The sequence below is a fragment of the Ipomoea triloba genome, chromosome 7 (assembly GCF_003576645.1).
Source record: "Ipomoea triloba cultivar NCNSP0323 chromosome 7, ASM357664v1".
NCBI lineage: Eukaryota > Viridiplantae > Streptophyta > Magnoliopsida > Solanales > Convolvulaceae > Ipomoea > Ipomoea triloba.
The window spans coordinates 27,935,222-27,947,665 of NC_044922.1; the positions used below are offsets into that span (position 1 = coordinate 27,935,222).

General features: G+C 36.6%; 2 protein-coding genes across 2 annotated transcripts; both read right to left on the reverse strand.

Annotated features, from left to right (window-relative positions):
* Positions 1-901: 901 nt before the first annotated feature.
* Positions 902-4,990, reverse strand: LOC116025080 (formin-like protein 4). The gene is made up of 3 exons (XM_031266159.1): positions 3,936-4,990; positions 2,668-3,366; positions 902-1,644 (listed from the first exon to the last, which is right to left on the reverse strand). The coding sequence occupies exons 1-3, from the start codon at positions 4,898-4,900 to the stop codon at positions 1,116-1,118; spliced, it is 2,193 nt and encodes a 730-aa protein (XP_031122019.1). The 5' UTR covers positions 4,901-4,990; the 3' UTR covers positions 902-1,115.
* Positions 4,991-9,325: 4,335 nt separating this feature from the next.
* LOC116026316 (two-component response regulator ARR3-like) lies at positions 9,326-12,321 on the reverse strand. Its single transcript, XM_031267796.1, has 5 exons — positions 11,961-12,321; positions 11,784-11,860; positions 11,617-11,694; positions 11,368-11,435; positions 9,326-9,984 (listed from the first exon to the last, which is right to left on the reverse strand). The coding sequence occupies exons 1-5, from the start codon at positions 12,127-12,129 to the stop codon at positions 9,570-9,572; spliced, it is 807 nt and encodes a 268-aa protein (XP_031123656.1). The 5' UTR covers positions 12,130-12,321; the 3' UTR covers positions 9,326-9,569.
* Positions 12,322-12,444: the final 123 nt, after the last annotated feature.

The following is a 12,444-nucleotide window of genomic DNA, read 5'->3' on the forward strand; positions in this document are numbered from 1 at the left end:
CTCAAAAGTATTATATTTGCCCTTATAAGTGAGAGGCACTTGTCAACATTACTTATTATGAACAATGTATTACTTTTTCTCTTATAAGTAACAAAAATTGTATTTTTGATTAGTGTTATATTTGAGCATATAAGTATGAGATTTGCACATATAAGTATGACATTTGCATGATGCTTTGACCCGACCCGACCCGTTTCACGAATAAGAATCCGTAAGACGGTCTCACACAAGTGTCACCCTAATCTTTCCTTATGATTCTACCATGTTTATACCATTGATTAAAGTTGAGGTAATAAAATAGATTCTTGATTTATGTATATTTTTAGTATAAGTTTATTTTTAGCATGTTATAAGTTCATTTTGACTTGCAATGCATTAAAAATGAATATTATCAAAATATATATACTATATAATTGTTGTATAGGTAATTGTTTTGTGATCATTATCTTGGTTTCACTCTTCCATGATTTCTACCATTTTCATATTCTCTATATGTATATCTTCAACAGTTATCTAAGAGAAGATGGAGTTCTGGGTTCTAAGTTCTTGTCTATTCTTCTTTGTACTATTTGAGCAAATGAGCGTACAATATTAGAGGATTTACACGAGATTACATTATAATCTACAACAATAATAAATATATTAAAAATGACATGTACTGTATCTACCTTACAAAGTCAACTCTGTATAATTTAAGTTTTTATTGAAGAATTATATAATATTAAAAATAATTATTTAGTTCAATTATCAATTTAAATTTAGAGGGTTTAAACATATTAAGTATAATATAAAATAAAATACAAATAGGAATCCAATTATATACACAGTCTATGTCTTAATTTTCTTTTTTTTTTTAGTTTATTTTGTAGATAACAAGAAAAACTCACAATTACTAAGTGTGTACCTTAAACGCTTATATATAATAGGATGTAAACCATACAAATAGGGATAAAACGAATGTGACAAGCTCAATAAAATGGTAGCCGTAAAAACATTACGTTTAACATATATATTTAATCTTTTAATTAAGACAGCGAATAACATGGGGGGTGGTATTGGTATCTGTGTATGAACATATTTACGAATCTTAGAATGGACTCTCAACTGCGGTCTCCCTATTCCGACAAGAAATCAGCCGGTAATTTCGGGAACCTCACAGTTCTACTAGGTAACGATGATCCTGCCGGTCTCTTTTTCTGCAGATTTCTCGCGATTTCAACGCAAGCTTCATCGATCATTCCCAGGAAATCTTTTACTACGACAAACACTTGCAATGGCGCCCATGTCCTGTCGTTTGAAGATCCTCGTTGGAAATATTCCGTCGTCTTCTTCACCATCTCCATCACTCGCGCTTTCTCGTCCCTTACCGCTTCCATTTCTTCCTCCGCCGCGCCCAGAAACCGCCGCATCTCCGCCGCGAATCCTCCGCCGCCGTCATCGCCGCACTGCGCCGCAAGGTTTCCGATCTCAGCCGCTTTAGATGACAGCGCCGATTGCGCGGCGGAGAGCGAATCGTAGTCTATTCCCGCGGCTTTCTTCACGCCGGCGAACTCCGAGCTCAGGCCGCCGACGATCGGTAAGCCGAGTGTCATGTATTCCTTCTCTCTGTCATCATCGCCGCTGCCGGCAACATTGCTGATTATCCTGCAATTATGGAGTTCTATCTTAGCTTAAATTGATGGATTGGTTTAATATGATAATTTTTTTTTTTGAGCAGAATACAAATTTTGATCTCACGAACAGTTATTGAGTACCAATTTTAATCCATGATTATTATTTTAATTTCAAAATTCATTCGTTTTAAAACAATGTTAAAATTTAAAAATTTAAGTGTATTTTTATCATTTTCAACTTAAGATCCCAATTTGAAATGGAAGTACAGTCCGATGCGAAATGCGTTCTACAATGGATCTAAGAGGATACAGCGGGACACGGACCTATGAGGCAATGCATTGACGAGATAAAATGGTGGATAAATAAGGACCGGAGGATTTCATTCAAGTCAATGTACCGAGAACAAAACAGAGTAGCGGATAGGCTTGCGTCTTTAGGAGCACTCCAAGGAGAGGAAATGAAGGTGTTTAGAGATTGCCCAGTTGTGAGCGAGGATGAGTACTTTGACAATTTGACGTTTGTCACAAGAACTCGTAGAGTGGTGGAGGAACAAAATAGTTAGCTCCCCAGGGGTCACCCCCTCCCGTCATGATTCAGAAAAAAAAAACTTAAGATCCCAATTTGAGCATGAAGAATAAAAGTCCTAAGGTTGATCTCAATTCACAGTTTGACCCCTCATCCTACCACCTTAATTTGAAAAAGAGAATGTAAATTGAGATCGATCTTAAGACTTTAATCTCTTCATTCATGGTTTCATGCTCAAATTAGGATCTTAATTTAAAAGGGAAAAAATATCCTTAATAATTTCATATTTTGACATAATGGATGCGTGATCGGTGTGAATTTTGGCACTAAAACAATAATGTGAATGAAATTTGATAGTGAAACAATAGCCGTGGTTGAAAATTGTTAAAAATTAAACTTATAGATTAAAATTGTCATTTTAATAATACTTGTGAGACCAAAATTGATATGTTTTTGTTAATATTAAAGCTAATATATAAGACTAGTCCGAAACGAAACAAACTAGGATAGCTAGATTGATATTTGTACCTGCGATCGCGGCTACAAACGCAGCGTTTCCCCTCTGCTCTGATCACTTCTTGAACGACAAATTGAAGAACTGTGATCGTTCCATCACCGCTCTTCACGCCGGAGAGTTTTCTGAGAGCAGAAAGCTTGAAGCCATGGCCATTTCCTCTTTCAGAACTGCCCACATTCATCCGATTCCAAGCTTTCAAAATGGCCTCCAGAAGCTTAACAAAGAGCCTGCTATTTCTCAGCTCATTGCAGGCGGATTCAAGCGTTTGAAAATCCGCTTTCAGGAGGGTGATCTCCGAGCCAAATCTCGATCTGAGAAACATCGCGTTGAAGCGATGGAAGGCGGAGGGGAATTGTTTGAGGATGAAGAACAGGAAGGATTCTGCATCGGCTAATCGTGTCGGGGGGCCTTGGAACCCTAGGATGTCTGATTGTTCTGATTTGGTTAGGGCTAATTTGATAAGCTTTTCTAGGGTTTTTGTGTCCAGGCCGACTCCATTGTCGAGTGCATTCGTGATTTCTTTTCTTGTGGCGTTGAGAGATTTGATCAGAGATGCGAATTCTTGGGATTTTTGGATTTCCAGGATGAAGATTTGGGAGGGTGGGCCTGCGATTTCTCTTGGTGTGCTTGCTGGAGTGGTGTCTGTACGAGGAGATTTTCTGTTGGTTGCAACGGTTCCAAACAGTGCTTCCATAAGATCTCCATCAAACCTGAATTTTCCAGATAAAAAACATTATTGCTAGTCAAATCAATAGTTCTTGATTCTATATTAGTAATAAACTTACAATCTCATTATCTGTTTAAGATTTGAGTAACCAGGAAAACTACAATCACTATTCAAAAATGTGGATCAATACATCTTCTGTTATCCTAACTATCAAAGAACCGCATAAGATGTATACCAGACTTTTTTTTAGTACTACTGACTCTGTATGTAAACCAGTCTTTTAACTCTGTTACACTGTACTCTGTTATGCAGGATGTAAATCAGTCTAAATTGTCTATAACTGTGATTTCAAATCAAGAGTGTATCAAGAGTGTATTCTGGATAAACTCTGCACAATGTTTTCAAAAATTCCGCTTAGACACCGATTAATTGGCACTTAGAAGGCGATGATTAATTGTCTAGTCTATCACCATAATTAGTAGTCTAAATGGTTGGCCGACTAGGTTACCTAAGCACCCTTTTAGGCACATTCCTACTCATTCACTAAGTCGCCTAACAAAATAACGCTAAATTATTCAAACTTGGGATGTTTTGAGTGGTGAAAATTCTTACTTGGAGGAGCCATCTTGAATTTTGTTCCAGTCCATGGAAGAATGATCCACATTATCCAAATTCAAAGGATTCAGTTTCTCTTCTTCTTCATTTCCTGAAACGCCATGTCCTGATGATGACGATGACGCTAAGGTATCTGGTTTAAGCGGAGAAGGCGGCGGAGATGGAGTCTCTGGAATTGCTTGAACAGACAGCGGCGCCGGCGCCGGCGGAGAAGCCGGTTCTTGATTTTCTGCTTCTGCCCAAACCGGGTGCTGAGAGGTTGAAGACTTGCCTCTAAGCAAAGGGATTTCTTGAACCGGCGGTCGGGGCTTTTTCCGGCCACCGCCTCTGGCAGCAATCATCCTTTTCTCCTCATCTTTCCGATCACTCTCTATATTGCTAAAAAGTTGCCGGTCGAAACTCTCTTTCCCTTCGCCGCCTTCCATTTTTCTCCAGTACAGCACATCCAATCCGTCTTCATCCACAATCACCGCCTTAAGATTCCCTTCAAACCTCAAAAATTCGTCTTTATTAGCTCCGGCGGGCTTATTTTCATTTCCGCCGCCGTCTGCGGCGGCGACGGCCGCCGCGGAAACGGTGGCGCCGCCGTCTTTCTGCCTCCTACTCCTCAAGTACCAAAGAACAAAGAAGAAAAACAGGGCCGACACGACCACCGTACTCGCCGCGGTCACTCCAATGGCAGTCCCGACCGCCTTTCTCGAGGGCGTCGACGGCGGCAGCGGCAGCAACAACGGCGGCGGCGGTGGCAGTAACGTCTCGGGGTCCGGCGGCGGAGGAGGAGGATTAACGCGCCGCCTGATGGGAATGCGCGGCGCGTGGAGAGGGGGCAAGAAAAAAGGGTAGAAAGTTTGGATGTTTTGAGGGGGAATGGATTGAGAAAGAGATAATGGAGAGGCAATAAATATGAGAATGAAGGGGAGAGAGCAAACGTTAATGGCGGCTGACCAAAATGTGGCCGCCATGACTGCTTCTTCTTCTTCTCGGAGGAAAGATTATGGGAGGTTGGAGTTGAAAGAGTGTTTTGGTTTTGGGAATTTGGCATTTCTGAAATATTCTTTGTTTTTGGGAGGTTTTGTTGATGGCTGACAGTTTCAAAAGGTAGAGTGGTTGATCTATTCTCATGTTATTCTCAAGCTTGCATGTGTGTATATATTTTTAATTTCAAGAATGATTTTGATCTCTTAATCCGGTAGGTGTAGTCAATTGGTCATGTCAAAAAGAAAAAGAAGAATATATAGCTTCAAGATGGTCATCTAGTGAATAAGGTAGGATAAGTTGTGTTCTGGTGCAGTTGTGCGGTGATTTTAGGTGTCTAGTTTTCTTTTTTAAGGTGTGTGGTTTGTCTGTTTAAGGTGCACCAGGGGTGAAACTTAGTAAATGAATTTAAAGCTAAAGATGCGTAATTTTCCTTCTTAAGGTTTAGGGTGATTTGTATGCTTAAGGTGTGTGAGTTGTCGAAACTTAAAGTGCACCATTTTAAAACCATAAGTGCATGATCTGATTTGTGTTATTAAAGTGCATGATTTGATTTGTGTTATTAAAGTGTGTGGTTTGTGTACTTAAGGTGTGCATGATTCGTATTTGTAAGATGCTTTGTTTGTGTGCTTAAGGTGCATGCGTGGTTTGTGTACTTTATGCGTCATTGTAATGCTTGAGGTGCATAACTGCACAACCGCACAGGAACACTTTCCCGCACCTGAACCCTTCTCAAGGTATGATTATCGATTTATGTACTAAAAAGTCATAAACTTAATTCTTGCTAATATTTTATCAGTTGAATTCATTGTACAATAACATTTTATCAGTTGAACTCGTTGTACAAAATCTTTCTAGTGTGATTTATAGCTATTACACATAAAAGAGAGAGACGATCGAGAGAGAGAGGGGGGTTTCTCTTTCCTCTTACCTCCCTTCTCCAACTTATCCTAAAAACTTGCAAAAACCATGTAAAATTCACATAGTTAAAATTCTCCAAGTTGGTGGCATGCTATTTGTTAAGGTTGTCGGACTCGATCTCTATTGGATCTCAACAGCTTTGAAATGATCTCAGTTGCATTTTATTTGGTACGGTTTCTAATTTTTAATGACTCAACTAATTAGAAGTTGGATGTTGATTAAGACTGCCTAATTGTCTTTTGCCACAAAAGTCAGAAAGAAGACTTCATCAAAACTAATAAGATTTAGTTAATTAAGGTTTGTTTGTTTGTTTGTTTTTTTTTTTGAAAACAGTTAATTAAGGTTTGTTAATTGTAAATGACACCTAATATGTGATCCACTATCATTTATTTTAATTTGTTGTTAGAAATTAAATAAGTGATATTAGATGCAGTAACTAATTAAAAGAATACTTCCGTAAAGTTTGCATGGTGTATATAGGAATAATGTTTATCTTGTGCATATTCTTGGATAGTGGAGATAGGTTTTATACATTATTCGTATATATAGAGGAATTTTACGAATACTATCAAAAAATGTGTCATAGGTTGTTCTTATTTTTAAGCTATCAAATCATATATATATATATATATATATATATATCATCCAACGGCCCAGAACATAGTGCATGGAAAAAGTCAACATAGGATGCGGTGCACAACGTGTGTGCATTGTGTTATAAATGACATGTACCGTCTACTAATTTAGATAAAAAGGCTCAGATTGATTCTTAGGTTCGCATGTTTATATATATATATATATATATATATATATATATATATATATATATATATATATATATATATGACATTGTAAAAATTATAACTATTTATGAGTTCTATTGAGTTCAATCATATCTTTTTTCTAAAACTTTATTTAATTGGATTTTTGGTTTCACAAAATAGGGAATGAATAAATAACATGAGAAAACATAGTGTTCTAAACGTGAATGATATAATAATTAAATTTGTGTTCTTACATTATTGTGGGACTAGTTGACACAAAAGAAAGTGGTTAACCTAATGATATGATTTAGACTTGTAGCAAATACACTCACCAAATCTACATTTATTCAGGTCGAAATGGGCCATGACCCAATTCTACTTTTATGAAATGTTTGTCTCATATAATTATATTATTTCAAACCTAAATATAATAAATTGACAAAACTGCAGAATGCATCGAGTCTACAAAGTGCACCATTAATGATTATCAGTATTTATCATCCCGGTAATCAACTAACGTAACTGTCCATGCTGACGATATATATAATCGTTTATATTGAATGCACATCTACTTAGTATTAGATACTTTCATTTTATAATTTTGCTTGGTGCATTTAAAGTCTGAGATATTTATCTAAATGTTAATGCATTTTTTCTCCTTTTTTATCTCTTGCTTCAGAGCCATTAACCTTAGCTTCCCAAATCAACGGTGAGAAAGAGTTCACAGTACAATTCTCTTTTAGACACCAATTCTCACCTAAGCATGCATGTATAAGGTGTTAGGATTAATAGAAATAACTTGATAGAAGACTTGACTGAATTAGTTTCGACAAAATTCTATTATACATATTTCTATTTTATTCCTTACTTTCAACATGACAACTAACCATTAGTGTTACGGAGTAGCTCATATTTTTCTTCTTTTCTTCTTGTTCCACTAAATTAATGAAAACCCCATTTTGGAGGCATTATTCCTCGAAAGATCTTCATTTCTCTTCAAGATTTATTATATTTGAAAATTTCCAATATACCCATGTATATATACAATTTTTTTTTTTTTTCCATTTGTGAGAAAAGGCCACGATTGCTTCCCAATTCAAAGTATGTTTTGGATAAAGTCCGCCTTGTAATCTTAGTCGGCAAATTAAAGGACTATATATAATAAGGTAAACTAACATAGATTGCTTATAAATGATCGACTCAAACAAATAAAATTAATAGACAACTTTCATAGGCAGTCGAAATTGAAACCTTGTATATATATAAAATTGAGGTGGCATATATATGTATTGGTTGATGTAATTGTTTAATGGACATTGCATATTAGTTAGTAGAAAGGAATAAATATTGGTCAACCAAAAAGTTATAACCTGCCAAAATTAGTGGATGATGTTAGTGCATGTAATTTTCTTGACGATTTCTTCGAAATTCTTAGCTTTTAGCTTCATTGGTCAAGTTAATTGGACTTCAAACTTAACAATGAAGTTTTGGCCATTTGTCATGTGTGGTTGCGACTCTTCAAAATATAAAATCCCTTTGCCAGGTTGAGAAATCGAAACAAGAATAAAGATCAAAGGAGGGTCAGTTGGGTCAAGGAGAAGCTAAGGAGTTGGGTTGGCACGTGAAGTCGGGTAACTAAAGTCAATAGATAGTCGTTATAAGTACTCACCTTGCTTCCTTTTTACATTAAACATTTTCTTAGTTATTTTGAAATCAATTTCTTCCATCACTGTCCATGCATGTCAAAACTAGCATGAGGTCTATGATCATTGGCGGAGTCACAATAGGGACAATGGGGTAGCTGCCCCCACTGCCCCAGTCCATATAATGTATATATATTAGTTATACCAAAATTTAAACAAATGTTAAGTTAGCTTAGATGGTAAAGCAATAATATATCATGAAATGCGCAGTAGTTTATTAGTTTAAACTCTCCAACACCCAACTTAGCTTTCTGAATTTTTTAATACATTTCAATTGAATTTTTTATTTGTAACATTGTGATTTTTGGACCATCATGATCCACGATATAACTATTGCCTCTTTTAGGTCTACTCATATTATACTTCCATTTTGGCCTAGACATATTATACTAATTGGGTTTATGTAATCATGTGTTGAAAGTAATTAAACAGTTAGGTCCATTGTCAATTTGTCATGTTGTAATTAAATTATAATAGTTTTTTCCACTTTTGGTCCTATGACTTTAGTGCTTCCGTCAATTTAGGTACACGACTTTCATTCATGACATAAGTAGTGCTTTGACTTTGATTTTTTTTCCACTTTTAGTCCTTGACTTTGATTTGTTTTCCACTTTTAGTCCTATTGGTCATCCGAGCGACAACTTTTAATCAGAATCAACAAATTGTTGTGCCATTAAGGGTAAAATTGTCTATTCATAAATTCCTAAATACATTAAACATTATTTACCCTTAATGGCACAACAGTTTGTTGATTTCGATTAAAAGTTGTCGCTCAGATGGCTGAAAGGACTAAAAGTGAAAAATAAAATCAAAGTCAAGGACTAAAAGTGGCAAAAAAAATTAAAGTCAAGCACTACTTATGTCAGGAATAAAAGTCGTGTACCTAAATTGACGGAGGTACTAAAGTCATAGGACAAAAAGTGGAAAAAACTCTAAATTATAATAATTGCACTTGAATTGAACTTGTAATTTCCAAATATTACAATCATATTCTACTAACTTACTCCATTGCAACAACAAATCATAAAATGTTAATAATAATAATCATTATTATAGTTATAAATGGAATATAGAAACAGTCTTGCTGAAGTTATAACAAGTATGAACATTTAAAGATATTGCATGTGATTTGAGGGAAATCAAGAACAATAAGAACAAAAAATATGACAAGCCAACAAAAAACTGCAGAACAGAGATGGGGTAATTGGCTTGCCTCTGTAAAAACAAAATGGAAAAGGAAAGAAAAAAAAACTACTGTTCTCCTAGTATTAATCGCCATCGCGTCGTTTAAGTATTCTCGTCGGGGAAGCTGGCGCCACCGGGGAGGGAGGCGAGGACGAGTTGGTTGAAGGCGATGACGACGAGGAGAATGTCTTGGGCGACGATGGAGATGAGGTGGAAGGCGGCGAGGGAGTTGCCGAGAGATCAATTGATGTTGGGGATGGCGAGAGCGAGAGACATGAAGACAGATCCATTGACGTCGTTGGTGATGGCGAGAGCGAGAGAGATGGCGCTGATGATGACGATGTGTCGTCGGATATTTCTGGCGATTCCGACGGCTTGTTTGTCCCGCCGTCTTCGCCGTGAAACCGGTCGTCGCCAAACATGTAGCTCTTCAAGCGTTTAACGTCCGACAATTTCACCGGCTTTAAGAGAAAATCTTCGGCGCCTTCTTCCAAACATCTGTTACAGCATTAAGACCAAACAAACAAAAGGTTTTATGAGGAACATTTCCATGTTTACAAGGCTCTTTCTTTCCTTAAATAACTTAGTAGCAAAAGGTCAATTTCAGTTAATAACCGAAAGAATTTTAAGATAACCCGTGTTTTGGACGGCTTGGCCGGTTGGGCCAAAGAAATCCCAACCCGACCCGTATTTCGCCAACCCGTGACGGGCTGGCCCGTATTGACAGTTCTATAACTGACCAATAAAAAACCAATAAATCAAAAAACTTTCAACTTCATAATCGATAACCAACCAATAATCAAAAACTTCAATCGGTTGGATTATCAATCCTTAGTTACGCAGTCGGTTGACTTAACCGACTTTTTTTGTCCACCCGTACTAGTAAAGGCAAAAAGTAACGAAACAAGAACATTTTAGGTAAGCAGTTGAGACCGAACACGTGGACATCCTTCTTAATGAAGTGATGTGAAACTCGGGCTTTGTCAAAACTCGGGATGTGTTTACGGGGCTAAAGTTGAAGTGTTCTAAGACAGAATGATGATTCTTCGTTGATAACAGACAGTGGGATGCTTGGGATATGATTTTCTATTGCATGATCTCCATTATTATAGTATCTTATGTTCATTAAAGTAATGTGCAAGTGGATGCTGGTTCATTGGTTATAGTCCATTCTAAGAAGATTAGTTGAAACGTATCCCGCTTTCATAAATCTCCAACAAGTCAAACTTCATTTTTTTAATCAATCTAACAACAAAGCAAATCTTCAAAGCACATGAAGAATGATACGAACAGAGATGCCTGTCACTTTCCTAAATCCTAATTCATTTCGAGATTTAGCATCACTATGCAAATTTAAGTCCAAAACCAAACTCGAAGCAAATTTTTTAGTTAACTTGCTTTTATTCCCGAGCTCAAACTGGTATTATTTTAACACATAAACACCCCGGGAAAGGTATTAACCCGAGATTGTTGAATTCTAACACACACACTTTGGGAATGGTTTTAACTCAAGCTTCTTGAACTCTAACACAAACATCCCGAGAATGGTTTGAACACGAAATTATCGAAACTCTTAACACATAAATACCCCGATAAAGGTTTTTACACAACCAAGATTCTTTAACTCTAACACATAAACATCCCGGGATGGTTTCAACACGAGAAATTGAACTATACTAACACATAAACACCACGGGAATAGTTTTAACACGAGATTCTCGAACTACCTCTATTCTTATTTTCAAATGAACTACTATCATTTATGCAGATACAAATTCAACATGCTAATTCACGAAATATTGCAAACCATTGGCACACAAACAGATTAGATCCAATTCAGGAACAACACCAGAAATCAAAGAAATTCGCAAAAATAAATACCTGTCTATTCGTGCCAAAACATTCTCGGACGACATGATCACCACTGGTATTTCCCTAAAAGATGAACCCTGTTCACAAAACCAAAATTTCAATCACCATGAAAAAAAAAAAAAAAAACACAGACACACACACACATCTTCAAGTAACTTCATTTTCTGATAATTGATTCTCTGTTTTTTTTTTTTTAAATCTTACAAGCAAAAATTAAAATAAAATAAAATAAATGAAAATATAGAGTAGAAAAAAGACCTTAATCTTTTTGAGCAATTCATAGCCAGTCATCCCAGGCATACAATAATCTGTGATTATCAGATCCACCTTCAAACCCTAGAATTTCAACATTGAATTAAACCTTAAAATCCAAACATTAAAATTAAAAAAAAAAAAAAAAAACAACCTTAAAAAAAAATTCTTACATCGAATTGGACAGAGGTTTTCTCCTCGTCCAGTCCCAGAATTTGCAGAGCTCTCCTCCCACTATCCACCGTCGTCACTGTAAAACAAAACCCTCAGTTTCAAATCACACTCAAAATCAAACATTAAAAAAAAAACACACACACAAAAATCTCAGTTTAACATTAAACATTCCAAACCTTTGCAGGCCGTAATTTTCAGCAACTTTTCAATGACTTTCCGATCGACGAGGCTGTCGTCGACGGCGAGAACATGAACATCGTGAGATTCCTCCGACAGCACCACCTCGTCGGAATCCTCCATCTCCGCCGCCGTCCGCCGCCGCGAAAACACTCCGTTCCTCGCCATCTCCTCCGCCCAAAAAAAAATCCCAAAAATCCCAAAAAAGCAGAAAGAGAAATCTCTGCAGGTTTAGCTGTCCACAAGCTCATAAAAATAGCAGAGAGAACAACAAAATCACAACGAAAATCCCCTAAACGATACACGTTGCCATCTTTTTCACTTTCTCTCTCCGTATATATGGTTGTCGCTCTGTCTCTCTCTCTGTATATATATATCTGTGCATTATCTGAAATTCGCAATATTATAATATATATAGTTGTAAATTTGTATTTTGTAATGCATATTTTAGAAGGATACAAATGCTTGGTTGAAAATCTTCGT

Bases quoted from the DNA above. Each gene is read 5' to 3' on its own strand.
- LOC116025080 (XM_031266159.1), bottom strand. From the start codon at position 4,900: ATGGCGGCCACATTTTGGTCAGCCGCCATTAACGTTTGCTCTCTCCCC. The intron at 3,367-3,935 runs GTAAGAATTTTC...TGGAAAATTCAG, and splicing joins ATTCAAGATGGCTCCTCCAA to GTTTGATGGAGATCTTATGG. The intron at 1,645-2,667 runs GTACAAATATCA...CCATAATTGCAG, and splicing joins GTTTGTAGCCGCGATCGCAG to GATAATCAGCAATGTTGCCG.
- LOC116026316 (XM_031267796.1), bottom strand. From the start codon at position 12,129: ATGGCGAGGAACGGAGTGTTTTCGCGGCGGCGGACGGCGGCGGAGATG. The intron at 11,861-11,960 runs GTTTGGAATGTT...TTTGTTTTACAG, and splicing joins GAAAATTACGGCCTGCAAAG to TGACGACGGTGGATAGTGGG. The intron at 9,985-11,367 runs GTATTTATTTTT...ATGCTGTAACAG, and splicing joins GTTTTGGCACGAATAGACAG to ATGTTTGGAAGAAGGCGCCG.